Source organism: Salvelinus fontinalis, unplaced genomic scaffold (assembly GCF_029448725.1).
Source record: "Salvelinus fontinalis isolate EN_2023a unplaced genomic scaffold, ASM2944872v1 scaffold_0459, whole genome shotgun sequence".
Classification (NCBI taxonomy): domain Eukaryota; kingdom Metazoa; phylum Chordata; class Actinopteri; order Salmoniformes; family Salmonidae; genus Salvelinus; species Salvelinus fontinalis.
The window spans coordinates 58,570-74,750 of record NW_026600668.1 but is presented as its reverse complement, the minus strand read 5'-3'; the positions used below and the strand labels follow the sequence as shown (position 1 = coordinate 74,750).

At 45.7% G+C, this 16,181-nt stretch overlaps 1 protein-coding gene across 1 annotated transcript in view; it reads left to right on the top strand.

Annotated features, from left to right (window-relative positions):
• The window catches only part of gpr174 (G protein-coupled receptor 174), a 77,120-nt gene extending 62,363 nt beyond the window's left edge, over nucleotides 1-14,757 (top strand). Inside the window, exons 2-3 of the mRNA XM_055914102.1 lie at nucleotides 2,093-2,618; nucleotides 12,535-14,757. Of these exons, the coding sequence (XP_055770077.1) occupies nucleotides 2,412-2,618; nucleotides 12,535-13,431 (1,104 nt within the window). The 5' untranslated portion in view covers nucleotides 2,093-2,411 and the 3' untranslated portion in view covers nucleotides 13,432-14,757. The remainder of the gene's footprint in view (nucleotides 1-2,092; nucleotides 2,619-12,534) is intronic.
• Nucleotides 14,758-16,181: the final 1,424 nt, after the last annotated feature.

The window sequence follows — 16,181 nt, the reverse complement described above, 5'->3', positions numbered from 1 at the left end:
CTGTAGTTAGTAGAACATGGTCCTCTGTAGTTCAGTTGTTGAAGCATCGTCCTCTGTAGTTAGTAGAACATGGTCCTCTGTAGTTCAGTTGTTGAAGCATCGTCCTCTGTAGTTAGTAGAACATGGTCCCCTGTAGTTAGTAGAACATGGTCCTCTGTAGTTAGTAGAACATGGTCCCCTGTAGTTAGTAGAACATGGTCCTCTGTAGTTAGTAGAACATGGTCCCCTGTAGTTAGTAGAACATGGTCCTCTGTAGTTAGTAGAACATGGTCCCCTGTAGTTAGTAGAACATGGTCCCCTGTAGTTAGTAGAACATGGTCCTCTGTAGTTAGTAGAACATGGTCCCCTGTAGTTAGTAGAACATGGTCCTCTGTAAATTAGGTGGTAGTACATGGAGCGTGCAACACCAGAATAGCGGGTTTGATTCCCGAGACTACCCACACGTAAAATAGATTCACGCATGACTGTAAGTCGCTTTGGATAAAAGCGTCTGCTAAATGACATTTGTTATTATTATATTCTAGCTCATCACTGCAGTTCCACACCTTACTACACACCCACAGTCAATACAGTATTTGTTACAGAACAGAGAACTACCCTGTGGGGTGGAACATTTGACTGCAGCTGACTTGTTTGAGGTCTGTGAGTGTACATGCATATGTGTTCCAGGAAGTCAACTGTTATTACCTTTGACAGGACAGGATTAGGTTGGGTTAGGGGTTAAGGGTTAAGGGTTAAGGGTTAAGGGTTAAGGGTTAAGGGTTAAGGGTTAAGTTAGGTTAGGTTAGGTTAGGTTAGGTTAGGTTAGGTTAGGTTAGGTTAGGTTAGGTTAGGTTAGGTTAGGTTAGGTTAGGTTAGGTTAGGTTAGGTTAGGTTAGGTTAGGTTAGGTTAGGGTTAGGGTTAGGGTTAGGGTTAGGGTTAGGGTAGGTTAGGTTAGGTTAGGTTAGGTTAGGTTAGGTTAGGTTAGGTTAGGTTAGGTTAGGTTAGGTTTAGGTTTAGGTTTAGGTTTAGGTTTAGGTTTAGGTTTAGGTTTAGGTTTAGGGTTAGGTTAGGTTAGGTTAGGTTAGGTTAGGTTAGGTTAGGTTAGGTTAGGTTAGGTTAGGGTTAGGGTTAGGGTTAGGGTTAGGGTTAGGGTTAGGGTTAGGTTAAGGTTGTGAGGTTGGGGACAAACACTGTCCTAATGTACTTGTTGTGAGGTTGGGGACAAACACTGTCCTACTGTACTTGTTGTGAGGTTGAGGCGTGGCTGTGTCAAGTTGTGAGGTTGAGGCGTTGCTGTGTCAAGTTGTGAGGTTGAGGCGTTGCTGTGTCAAGTTGTGAGGTTGAGGCGTGGCTGTGTCAAGTTGTGAGGTTGAGGCGTTGCTGTGTCAAGTTGTGAGGTTGAGGCGTTGCTGTGTCAAGTTGTGAGGTTGAGGCGTGGCTGTGTCAAGTTGTGAGGTTGAGGCGTTGCTGTGTCAAGTTGTGAGGTTGAGGCGTTGCTGTGTCAAGTTGTGAGGTTGAGGCGTTGCTGTGTCAAGTTGTGAGGTTGAGGCGTTGCTGTGTCAAGTTGTGAGGTTGAGGCGTTGCTGTGTCAAGTTGTGAGGTTGAGGCGTGGCTGTGTCAAGTTGCGAGGTTGAGGCGTTGCTGTGTCAAGTTGCGAGGTTGAGGCGTGGCTGTGTCAAGTTGTGAGGTTGAGGCGTGGCTGTGTCAAGTTGTGAGGTTGAGGCGTGGCTGTGTCAAGTTGTGAGGTTGAGGCGTGGCTGTGTCAAGTTGTGAGGTTGAGGCGTTGCTGTGTCAAGTTGTGAGGTTGAGGCGTGGCTGTGTCAAGTTGTGAGGTTGAGGCGTGGCTGTGTCAAGTTGTGAGGTTGAGGCGTGGCTGTGTCAAGTTGTGAGGTTGAGGCGTGGCTGTGTCAAGTTGTGAGGTTGAGGCGTGGCTGTGTCAAGTTGTGAGGTTGAGGCGTGGCTGTGTCAAGTTGTCTCATAGCGCCTGCATTCTCTTCTGATATTTTCCTCTGAAAACATTTATAATATTGTGTTTCTCTGCGCTAGTTGGTTACTTGCCAGGGACCCAGACAACTACTGACTACCTTTACTTTAATGTCTTTCTTTCAGAGTCCCTAATTCTGAGCCTTGGACTGAAAGAAGAGGACAGTCACACACGGACTGACCCTGCTTTTGGTTTGTTAGCGCTGCTCAGGGTGATCTGAGATGGTCAGACTATGTACCGACAGCCATGAAGAACAGTGTGGACACACCTGGGCGGACTTGAATGGACGCACAGACCTGAATACTCCTGGACATATAAATAGACCTGCACTCAGAAGCCTGACCACACTGAGACCTCCTCTGCTCTGAACAAGCCTCACCATTGGCCAGCCAGGTGACTGACACACATCCTGACCAGTGGCTGATCCCGGTGGGCAGGGTTAAGATGAGCCTGTCCAATCAAAGCTGTGGTAGTAACGTTGACGACCTGCGGCGCTACCAACACCATGTTTACGCAGTGGTCTACAGCGTCATCTTGGCCCCGGGCCTTCTGGGTAATGTCCTGGCTCTTTGGGTGTTCCAGGCATACGTCAGGGAGACCAAGAGAGGAGTGGTGTTCATGATGAACCTGGCTGTAGCTGATCTCATGCAGGTAACTTTTACTTTCACAGCGTTGTATGAGCTCTTCAGTTTCTTGGCAATTTCTCGCATGGAATAGCCTTCATTTCTCACAACAAGAATAGACTGATGAGTTTGAGAAGAAAGTTCTTTGTTTCTGGACATTTTGAGCCTGTAATAGAACCCACAAATGCTGATGCTCCAGATACTCAACTAGTCTAAAGAAGGCCAGTTGTATTGCTTCTTTAATCAGAACAACAGTTTTCAGCTGTGCTAACATAATTGCAAAAGGGTTTTCTAATGATCAATTAGCCTTGTACAATGATCAACTTGGATTAGCTAACATAAAGTGCCATTGGAACACAGGAGTGATGGTTGCTGACAATGGGCCTCTGTACACCTATGTAGATATTCCATAAAAAATCTGCTGTTTCCAGCTATGATAGTCATTTACAACATTAACCATGCCTATGTACCATCATGTTCACCTAATAATCCCCAGTTTACAATTGGCTCATTCATCCCCCTCCTCTCCCCTGTAACTATTCCCCAGGTCGTTGCTGCAAATGAGAACGTGTTCTCAGTCAACTTACCTGGTAAAATAACGGTAAAATAAATAAAATAAATAAATAAATAAAATGTAGATATTCCATTTTAAAAAATCAGCCGTTTCGAGATATAATAGTCATTTACAACATTAACAATGTCTATACTGTATGTCTGATCAACTTAATGTTATTTTAATGGACAAAAAAAGTGTTTTTCTTTCAAGAACAAGGACATTTCTAAGTGACCCAAATGTTTCAATGGTAGTGTATATATCATATATATATATATAGTGTGTGTGTATATATGTATATGTTGTGTAACATTGAATTAAGCTCAGAGCCACTTGCTTACAAGTCGTTTAGGACATCTACTTTGTGCATGACACAAGTAATATTTCCAATAATTGTTTACAGACAGATTATTTCACTTATAATTCACTGTATTACAATTCTAGTGGGTCAGAAGTTTACACACACTAAGTTGACTGTGCCTTTAAACAGCTTGGAACATTCCAAAAAATTATGTAATGACTTTAGAAGCTTCTGATAGGCTAAATTTCACCATTTGAGTCAATTGGAGGTGTACCTGTGGATGTATTTCAAGGCCTACCTTCAAACTCAGTGCCTCTTTGCTTGACATCATGGGAAAATCAAAAATCAGCCAAGACCTCAGAAGAAAAATTGTGGCCTCCACAAGTCTGGTTCATCCTTGGGAGCAATTTCCAAACGCCTGAAGGTACCATGTTCATCTGTACCAACAATAGTACGCAAGTATAAACACCATGGGACCACGCAGCCGTCATACCGCTCAGGAAGGAGACGCGTTCTGTCTCCTAGAGATGAACGTACTTTGGTTTCGAGAAGTGCAAATCAATCCCAGAACAGCAGCAAAGGACCTTGTGAAGATGCTGGAGGAAACAGGTACAAAAGCATCTGTATCCACAGTAAAACAAGTCCTATATCGACATAACCTGAAAGGCCGCTCAGCAAGGAAGAAGCCACTGCTCCAAAACCGCCATAAAAAAGCCAGACTACGATTTGCAACTGCACATGGGGACAAAGATCGTACTTTTTGGAGAAATGTTCTCTGGTCTGATGAAACAAAAATAGAACTGTTTGGCCATAATGACCATCGTTATGTTTGGAGGAAAAAGGGGGTGGCTTGCAAGCCGAAGAACACCATCCCAACCGTGAAGCACGGGGGTGGCAGCATCATGTTGTGGGGGTGCTTTGCTGCAGGAGGGACTGGTGCATTTCACACAATAGATGGCATCACGAGGAAGGAAAATTATGTGGATATATTGAAGCAACATCTCAAGACATCAGTCGGGAAGTTAACCTGTCTAGGCTGAGGGTGCCGCTAGCGGCACTCCCCCCCCCACCCCCACTGAAAAGGCAGAGCCGCGAAATTCAAAAAAAATATTTTTTTAAAATATTTAACTTTCACACATTAAAGTCCAATACAGCTAATGAAAGACACAGATCTTGTGAATCCAGCCAACATGTCCGATTTTTAAAATGTTTTACAGGGAAGACACAATATGTAAAGATGTACATCTATTACCTAAAAACACATTAGCATAATCCACCATCTTTTATTTGTCCACCAACACCAGTAGCTATCACCAATTCGGCTAAACTAAGATATTTATAGCCCCTAACCAAGAAAAAAACTCATCAGATGACAGTCTGATAACATATTTATGGTATGGGATAGGTTTTGTTAGAAAAATGTGCATATTTCAGGTAGATGGCATAGGTTACAATTGCACCCACCGTCACAAATGGACTAGAATAACTACATAGAGCAACGTGTTTACCTACTTACTAATCATCAAACATTTCGTAAAAATACACAGCATACACTAATCGAAAGACACAGATCCTGTGAATACAGACAATATTTCAGATTTTCTAAGTGTCTTACAACGAAAACACAATAAATCGTTATATTAGCATAGCACAGGTGCAAACATTACCCCAGCATTAATTCTAGCCAAAGTGAGCGATAACATCAACATCGCCAAAATATATTATTTTTTTCACTAACCTTCTCAGAATTCTTCAGATGACACCCCTGTAACATCACATTACAACATGCATATACAGTTTGTTCGAAAATGTGCATATTTAGCCACCAAAATCATGGTTAGACAATGGGGAAAGTAGCCCAGCTGGTGAGAAAATGTCCGTGCGCCATATTAGACAGTGATCTACTCTTATACATAAATACTCATAAACGTGACTAAAAAATATTGGGTGGACATCGATTGATAGACAATTTAATTCTTAATACAATCGCGGAATTACATTTTTTAAATTATCCTTACTTTTCAATACAGTTTGCGCCAAGCGAAGCTACGTCAAAAAACATGGCGTCCTAAGCCACTAACATTTTTCGACAGAAACACGATTTATCATAATAAAAATGTCCTACTTTGAGCTGTTCTTCCATCAGTATCTTGGGCAAAGGATCCTTTCTTGGGTCTAATCGTCTTTTGGTGGAAAGCTGTCCTCTTGCCATGTGGAAATGCCAACTGCGTTCAGCATGAACTGGAAGCGTGCCCGGCGATTCACAGCGTTTCAGAAATAAATGTCCCAAAATCGCACTAAACGGATATAAATTGCTATAAAACGCTTTAAATTAACTACCTTATGATGTTTTTAACTCCTATAACGAGTCTTAACATGACCGGAGAAAGATTACTCCCAACACTAATGCCTGGAACAGGTGCGGGTCGGTGTCCTCCACGCGCATAATGCAGCTCCAAAAGACTTACTAGCTACAGGGTTTTTTAATTTATAGTGCCTGTGAACGCGCAATCGACCCCATTCAAATCGTCATCACGTAAAGGCATCCAGGGGAAGACGTAAGCAGAGTCCGTATACTCATAGCAATAACAGTGGCCTTTTAACTGACTCCAGATCAGGGGCCAACATTTCTGAAATCTGACTCCATGTCAGGGAAATTGCTGTAGAATGGGTTCTGTTCCACTTAGAGACAAAATTTCAACTCCTATAGAAACTATAGACTGTTTTCTATCCAATAATAATAATAATATGCATATTGTACGATCAAGAGTTTTGTAGGAAGCCGTTTCAAAAATTACAAGATTACCATAAATAGTGACAACAGCGCCCCCAGCCTCAACAGGTTAAAGCTTGTTCGCAAATGGGTCTTCCAAATGAACAATGACCCCAAGCATACTTCCAAAGTTTTGGCAAAATGGCTTAAGGACAACAAAGTCAAGGTATTGGAGTGGCTATCAAAGCCCTGACCTCAACCATATATTCTATGCCAGCAGCATTCCACCCTGCATACCACTGCTGGCTTGCTTCTGAAGCTAAGCAGGGTTGGTCCTGGTCAGTCCCTGGATGGGAGACCAGATGCTGCTGGAAGTGGTGTTGGAGGGCCAGTAGGAGGCACTCTTTCCTCTGGTCTAAAAAATATCCCAATGCCCCAGGGCAGTGATTGGGGACACTGTCCTGTATAGGGTGCCGTCTTTCGGATGGGACGTTAAACGGGTGTCCTGACTCTCTGAGGTCATTAAAGATCCCATGGCACTTATCGTAAGAGTAGGGGTGTTAACCCCGGTGTCCTGGCTAAATTCCCAATCTGGCCCTCAAACCATCATGGTCACCTAATAATCCCCAGTTTACAATTGGCTCATTCATCCCCCTCCTCTCCCCTGTAACTATTCCCCAGGTCGTTGCTGCAAATGAGAACGTGTTCTCAGTCAACTTACCTGGTAAAATAAAGGTAAAATAAATAAATAAAAAATAGAACATTGTGGGCAGAACTGAAAAAGCGTGTGCGAGCAAGGAGGTCTACAACCTGACTCAGTTACACCAGCTCTGTCAGGAGGAATGGGCCACAATTCACCCAACTTATTGTGGGAAGCTTGTGGAAGGCTACCCGAAACGTTTGACCCAAGTTAAACAATTTAAAGGCAATGCTACCAAGTACTAATTGAGTGTATGTAAACTTCTGACCCGCTGGGAATGTGAAGAAAGAAATAAAACCTGAAATAAATAATTCTCTCTACTATTATTCTGACATTTCACATTCTTAAAATAAAGTGGTGATCCTAACTGACCTAAGACAGGGAATTTGTACTAGGATTAAATGTCAGGAATTGTTAAAAACGGAGTTTAAATGTATTTTACTGCGGTTTATGTAAACTTCCGACTTCAACTGTATTTACTTTGAAATAAAGATGGCAACGCAACAATAATACACATTTACAATAGGCCTATATCTAGAAATACATACAGCCTATATCTAGAAATACATACAGCCAAGTGATATATATGTACACACATCGATATACATCATTTTAATAGCAGGACACTGTAAAGTCCATTAAATATATATATATATATAATATACACATTGGTATTCATTTTAATAGCAGTACACTGTAAAGTCCATTAAATATATATATATATATATATATAATATACACATTGGTATTTATCATTTTAATAGCAGGACACTGTAAAGTCCATTATATATATATAATCCCAAAGGTGTTCGATGGGGTTGAGTTCAGGGCTCTGTGCAGGCCAGTCAAGTTCTTCCACATGGGGGCATTGTCATGCTGAAACTCAAAGCTGGAAGCACAGAATCATCTAGAATGTCCTTGCACGCTGTAGCGTTAAGATTACCCTTCACTGGAACTAAAGTGCCTAGCCCGAACCATAAAAACAGCCCCAGACCATTATTCCTCATTCACCACACTTTACAGTTGGCACTATGCATTGGGACAAGTACCGTTTTCCTGGCATCTGCCAAACCCAGATTAGTCCGTCGGACTGACAGATGGTGAAGCGTGATTCATCACTCCGCGTTTCCACTGCTGCAGAGTCCAATGGTGACAAGCTTTACACCACTCCAGCCGACAGTTGGCATTGCGCATGGTGATCTTAGGCTTGTGTGCGGCAGCTCGGCCACGGAAACCCATTTCATGAAGCTCCGACGAACAGTGATTGTGCTGACGTTGCTTAAAGAACAGGAAGGCCCACTGTTTATGCTTTTCAACTTGCTTTATTGACTACATTTCGATTCGAAATCACCACTGCACTGGGGACCAACGAACTCCAACCACCACTGCACTGGGGACCAACGAACTCCAACCACCACTGCACTGGGGACCAACGAACTCCAACCACCACTGCACTGGGAACCAACGAACTCCAACCACCACTGCACTGGGGACCAACGAACTCCAACCACCACTGCACTGGAGACCAACGAACTCCAACCACCACTGCACTGGGGACCAACGAACTCCAACCACCACTGCACTGGGGACCAACGAACTTCAACCAAGAATTCTGCATGATAGGGTCCTTTGGCAGGGCGTGCAAACCATAGTATGTATAGGGATTTTCAGGCTTCAATGACCGTGATCCTTTGAATATTTTGGGGGCGATGAAACAACAAAGCCCCATTTAAGGGAAGCAGATGGGCACAATAGGAGCTAAGACTCTACTATTTGTGTCACTTTCAATGGGGGACTTTTATATTCAAGGCGAACTGGAAATGACTGCGGCTACCTTCACACAAGGGTGCACAGCAGAGTTGAAAAACAGCCAACACATGGCAGAGTTGGAAAACAGCCAACACATGGCAGAGTTGAACAACAGCCAACACATGGCAGAGTTGAACAACAGCCAACACATGGCAGAGTGGAACAACAGCCAACACATGGCAGAGTTGGGAAACAGCCAACACATGGCAGAGTTGGGAAACAGCCAACACATGGCAGAGTTGGGAAACAGCCAACACATGGCAGAGTTGAACAACAGCCAACACATGGCAGAGTGGAACAACAGCCAACACATGGCAGAGTTGAACAACAGCCAACACATGGCAGAGTTGAACAACAGCCAACACATGGCAGAGTGGAACAACAGCCAACACATGGCAGAGTTGAACAACAGCCAACACATGGCAGAGTTGAACAACAGCCAACACATGGCAGAGTTGAACAACAGCCAACACATGGCAGAGTTGAACAACAGCCAACACATGGCAGAGTTGGGAAACAGCCAACACATGGCAGAGTTGAACAACAGCCAACACATGGCAGAGTTGGAAAACAGCCAACACATGGCAGAGTTGGGAAACAGCCAACACATGGCAGAGTTGGGAAACAGCCAACACATGGCAGAGTTGGGAAACAGCCAACACATGGCAGAGTGGAACAACAGCCAACACATGGCAGAGTGGAACAACAGCCAACACATGGCAGAGTTGAACAACAGCCAACACATGGCAGAGTTGAACAACAGCCAACACATAGCAGAGTGGAACAACAGCCAACACATGGCAGAGTTGAACAACAGCCAACACATGGCAGAGTGGAACAACAGCCAACACATGGCAGAGTTGAACAACAGCCAACACATGGCAGAGTGGAACAACAGCCAACACATGGCAGAGTTGAACAACAGCCAACACATGGCAGAGTTGAACAACAGCCAACACATGGCAGAGTTGGGAAACAGCCAACACATGGCAGAGTTGGGAAACAGCCAACACATGGCAGAGTTGGGAAACAGCCAACACATGGCAGAGTGGAACAACAGCCAACACATGGCAGAGTGGAACAACAGCCAACACATGGCAGAGTTGGGAAACAGCCAACACATGGCAGAGTGGAACAACAGCCAACACATGGCAGAGTTGAACAACAGCCAACACATGGCAGAGTTGAACAACAGCCAACACATGGCAGAGTTGGGAAACAGCCAACACATGGCAGAGTTGGGAAACAGCCAACACATGGCAGAGTTGGGAAACAGCCAACACATGGCAGAGTGGAACAACAGCCAACACATGGCAGAGTTGGGAAACAGCCAACACATGGCAGAGTTGGGAAACAGCCAACACATGGCAGAGTTGGGAAACAGCCAACACATGGCAGAGTTGGGAAACAGCCAACACATGGCAGAGTTGGGAAACAGCCAACACATGGCAGAGTGGAACAACAGCCAACACATGGCAGAGTGGAACAACAGCCAACACATGGCAGAGTTGAACAACAGCCAACACATGGCAGAGTGGAACAACAGCCAACACATGGCAGAGTGGAACAACAGCCAACACATGGCAGAGTGGAACAACAGCCAACACATGGCAGAGTTGAACAACAGCCAACACATGGCAGAGTGGAACAACAGCCAACACATGGCAGAGTTGAACAACAGCCAACACATGGCAGAGTTGAACAACAGCCAACACATGGCAGAGTTGGGAAACAGCCAACACATGGCAGAGTGGAACAACAGCCAACACATGGCAGAGTTGGGAAACAGCCAACACATGGCAGAGTGGAACAACAGCCAACACATGGCAGAGTTGGGAAACAGCCAACACATGGCAGAGTTGGGAAACAGCCAACACATGGCAGAGTTGGGTAAAACAAGCCAACACATGGCAGAGTTGGAAAACAGCCAACACATGGCAGAGTTGGGAAACAGCCAACACATGGCAGAGTGGAACAACAGCCAACACATGGCAGAGTGGAACAACAGCCAACACATGGCAGAGTTGAACAACAGCCAACACATGGCAGAGTGGAACAACAGCCAACACATGGCAGAGTTGGGAAACAGCCAACACATGGCAGAGTTGGGAAACAGCCAACACATGGCAGAGTTGGGAAACAGCCAACACATGGCAGAGTGGAACAACAGCCAACACATGGCAGAGTGGAACAACAGCCAACACATGGCAGAGTGGAACAACAGCCAACACATGGCAGAGTGGAACAACAGCCAACACATGGCAGAGTGGAACAACAGCCAACACATGGCAGAGTTGAACAACAGCCAACACATGGCAGAGTGGAACAACAGCCAACACATGGCAGAGTTGGGAAACAGCCAACACATGGCAGAGTGGAACAACAGCCAACACATGGCAGAGTTGAACAACAGCCAACACATGGCAGAGTGGAACAACAGCCAACACATGGCAGAGTTGGGAAACAGCCAACACATGGCAGAGTGGAACAACAGCCAACACATGGCAGAGTTGGGAAAACAGCCAACACATGGCAGAGTTGAACAACAGCCAACACATGGCAGAGTTGAACAACAGCCAACACATGGCAGAGTTGAACAACAGCCAACACATGGCAGAGTTGGGAAACAGCCAACACATGGCAGAGTTGGGAAACAGCCAACACATGGCAGAGTTGAACAACAGCCAACACATGGCAGAGTTGTTAGTTTGTTGATCAGCACACATGTCAAGAAGACAAGAGCGGGATGTATTAAGGTTATTAAACTGTTGAGTTCGTCAAGCATTTGCCCCCTGCAGTCATTGAACAACAGGCCAGAGGCGCTGCTAACGTTAGCTAGCATTTTTCATTTTTTGCAGTTTTGGTTGTGTTCTGTCTGACTTGAAATGTGTCTAGCCTGGACTGTGGAGTAGCTAGCTAGTGTTGCGAAAGACCATTGTATGAATAGTAAGGTATGACAATTTTTCCAACGTTTGGTGATGGTTTTGAACTGATGCACATTAGCTAGCTAGCTATGTTTTGTGGAAAACTGTAGGACTGGCATGTGGATGTAAACTAACTATTGTTATCTAGCTTCAGCTGGCTCTAGCTACCTAGTTGCTGAAGTTATATGTGAAACAAACCGCCCATAAACAAATATAGCTTGCTACCTTTCTTCGCCTGTTCGTTAGCTGACTGATGTTAGCTAGCTAGCTACAGAGGCTAGCTACTTATCTTTGTACAATCAAACTAACGTTAGCCAGCTACCTAGCCAATCAAAATATGTATATGCATTTATTGATTAACCTATTGCACCAATTAAAAACTATTGCACCAACAAATTGAGTCAAAACGCTGCATATTTTAAGTCCAATTTAAGTCCAACTTTATGGACGCTATAGTCTCGTTTTAATCCGACATCTAGAATTTGAGTTTGGTAGACGTAAGAAATAATCTTAAAACTAAATAACCACCCTGTTAAAAAATCTGGTCAGTGTGTTATATAACTCCAATTGATTAGCACATTTTCATAGAGATTGGTGTCATATTGGCTTAGAAAGGATAACAGGGACATTTGAATTTAACACTGAGCTTCATCCAATCCCTATATATAGACGCGACTGACGTCAGGGGTAGTGGTGCATGTTCCTCTGTATCTACCTGAACCTCACCTGTTTTAACCTCTCCTAACCTGTACATTTTAATACCTGTTGGATATGTATATATGTTTAACTACCTGTATGTTCTGTCTCCTCCAGGTCCTCTCCCTACCTCTCCGTATCTACTACTACCTGAATCATACCTGTTTTAACCTCTCCTAACCTGTACATTTTAATACCTGTTGGATATATATATATATTTAACTACCTGTATGTTCTGTCTCCTCCAGGTCCTCTCCCTACCTCTCCGTATCTACTACTACCTGAACCATACCTGGCCATTCGGCCGGCCTCTCTGCATGTTGTGTTTCTACCTGAAATACGTCAACATGTACGCCTCCATATTCTTCCTGGTGTGTGTGAGTGTGCGGCGCTGTGAGCTCATCATGCACCCGCTGAGGTACCGTTCCAACAGACGACGAGGAGACATGTGTGTCTGTGTCGCTGGCTGGCTGCTGGTCTGTCTCGGCTGTCTGCCTTTCCCTCTGCTCCGAAACACCAGCCTGCCCCCTGACCTTACCCCTAACGCCTATGCCTCCAGTCCTAGCTCATATGCCCCAGCCCCCACCTCTTCCCCAACCACTACACCTGGCCCTACCTCCATCCAGGCGGTGTGTTTTGCGGAGCTCCCCATGCGTGAAGTCAGCCCTGCGGCCGGCTGGGCTCTGATGGTGGGGGCGGAGCTGGTTGGCTTCATCCTCCCTCTGATCCTAGTTCTGACCTGTGCCTGTCTGTCAGCCGGCAGCCTGCGAGTCCACGGGGGGGAGGGGGAGGGGGGAGGGGTGAAGGACCACGGGGAGAAGAAGAGGGCGTTGAGGATGGTGTTGAGCTGTGCCGGGGTGTTCCTGCTCTGCTTCTCCCCGTACCATGTCACCATGCCGCTAGACTTTCTGGCAAAGGCCGATGCCCTGGGGAGCTGTGAGGTCAGAGAGATGGTGCTGCGATGCCATCCTGTCACCCTCTGTCTCGCCAGTCTCAACTCAGGACTGGACCCTCTCATGTATTACTTTACTACAGATGAGTTTAGGAGAAGATTCAGCAGGCCAGAAATACCTGAGAGCTTCAGTCTGGCTCCAAGACTATCCTGTACTAGTGGTGGGGGGGGGGGGCCTGCCTCTGACCTCTGACCTCTAACCCTGACCCTGGGCCAAAGACTGTCCTGTACCGCTGGAGTCTGTAAGACTGAACCTTGACCTCTAACCCTGACCCTGGGCCAAAGACTGTCCTGTACCGCTGGAGTCTGTAAGACTGAACCCTGACCTCTAACCCCAAGACTGTCCTGTTCTGCTGTGGACAGCAAGTCATGGGTGAAGAGGGGAAAACAAGGACAAAGACTGAACCCTGACCTCTAACCCCAAGACTGTCCTGTTCTGCTGTGGACAGCAAGTCATGGGTGAAGAGGGGAAAACAAGGACAAAGACTGAACCCTGACCTCTAACCCCAAGACTGTCCTGTTCTGCTGTGGATAGCAAGTCATGGGTGAAGAGGTGAAACAAGGACAAAGGGGACAAGGAGAGAGTTTCAAATGTAAACTAAAGACAGTTTCCGAATGTGGACATCTGCTGGACTGCGTTTGGAACTGGCCGGTCTGTGGTCAAAAACGCTGAGTTCATCTCAGCCTAGGCTGCCCTTCAGTCTCTAGACTTGGCCCTGATGGAGATATGGATCACCCCATAGAACGCTGAGTTCATCTCAGTCTAGGCTGCCCTTCAGTCTCTAGACTTGGCCCTGATGGAGATATGGATCACCCCATAGAACGCTGAGTTCATCTCAGTCTAGGCTGCCCTTCAGTCTCTAGACTTGGCCCTGATGGAGATATGGATCACCCCATAGAACACTGCTACTCCAGTTGCCCTGTCTTTATCTGACTATGTTTTCTCTCATAGTCCAAGAGCATCTGGTCATCACCGTGGTGACACAGGGCTACTCATTTCTCATAATGGGAGATTCCATCTCAGCATGGAATTCTCCTCATTTGAATTCCATGCTGTCACGGTCACTTGTCAACTCAAGCTTAACATTGTTGTAATCTATCGCCCATCAGGTTCCCTTAGAGAGTTCCTCAATGAGCTTGACACCTTGATAACCTCATTTCGTGACAATGGCTCACCGCCATTTCCTTTTCTTTCTCCCTTTCCTCCAACCATAACCACTCAGCCCCTACCTCGATGGTCATGCACTGTCGCAATCTTCTCTCTCTCTCTCCCACTACTCTCTCCTCTTCTATCCTATCTTCTCTCTCTCTCTCCCACTACTCTCTCCTCTTCTATCCTATCTTCTCTCTCTCTCTCCCACTACTCTCTCCTCTTCTATCCTATCTTCTCTCTCTCTCTCCCACTACGCTCTCCTCTTCTATCCTATCTTCTCTCTCTCTCTCCCACTACTCTCTCCTCTTCTATCCTATCTTCTCTCTCTCTCTCCCACTACGCTCTCCTCTTCTATCCTATCTTCTCTCTCTCTCTCCCACTACTCTCTCCTCTTCTATCCTATCTTCTCTCTCTCTCTCCCACTACGCTCTCCTCTTCTATCCTATCTTCTCTCTCTCTCTCCCACTACGCTCTCCTCTTCTATCCTATCTTCTCTCTCTCTCTCCCACTACGCTCTCCTCTTCTATCCTATCTTCTCTCTCTCTCTCCCACTACTCTCTCCTCTTCTATCCTATCTTCTCTCTCTCTCTCCCACTACGCTCTCCTCTTCTATCCTATCTTCTCTCTCTCTCTCCCACTACTCTCTCCTCTTCTATCCTATCTTCTCTCTCTCTCTCCCACTACGCTCTCCTCTTCTATCCTATCTTCTCTCTCTCTCTCCCACTACTCTCTCCTCTTCTATCCTATCTTCTCTCTCTCTCTCCCACTACTCTCTCCTCTTCTATCCTATCTTCTCTCTCTCTCTCCCACTACGCTCTCCTCTTCTATCCTATCTTCTCTCTCTCTCTCCCACTACGCTCTCCTCTTCTATCCTATCTTCTCTCTCTCTCTCCCACTACTCTCTCCTCTTCTATCCTATCTTCTCTCTCTCTCTCCCACTACGCTCTCCTCTTCTATCCTATCTTCTCTCTCTCTCTCCCACTACTCTCTCCTCTTCTATCCTATCTTCTCTCTCTCTCTCCCACTACGCTCTCCTCTTCTATCCTATCTTCTCTCTCTCTCTCCCACTACGCTCTCCTCTTCTATCCTATCTTCTCTCTCTCTCTCCCACTACTCTCTCCTCTTCTATCCTATCTTCTCTCTCTCTCTCCCACTACGCTCTCCTCTTCTATCCTATCTTCTCTCTCTCTCTCCCACTACTCTCTCCTCTTCTATCCTATCTTCTCTCTCTCTCTCCCACTACTCTCTCCTCTTCTATCCTATCTTCTCTCTCTCTCTCCCACTACTCTCTCCTCTTCTATCCTATCTTCTCTCTCTCTCTCCCACTACTCTCTCCTCTTCTATCCTATCTTCTCTCTCTCTCTCCCACTACGCTCTCCTCTTCTATCCTATCTTCTCTCTCTCTCTCCCACTACGCTCTCCTCTTCTATCCTATCTTCTCTCTCTCTCTCCCACTACTCTCTCCTCTTCTATCCTATCTTCTCTCTCTCTCTCCCACTACTCTCTCCTCTTCTATCCTATCTTCTCTCTCTCTCTCCCACTACGCTCTCCTCTTCTATCCTATCTTCTCTCTCTCTCTCCCACTACTCTCTCCTCTTCTATCCTATCTTCTCTCTCTCTCTCCCACTACGCTCTCCTCTTCTATCCTATCTTCTCTCTCTCTCTCCCACTACGCTCTCCTCTTCTATCCTATCTTCTCTCTCTCTCTCCCACTACTCTCTCCTCTTCTATCCTATCTTCTCTCTCTCTCTCCCACTACTCTCTCCTCTTCTATCCTATCTTCTCTCTCT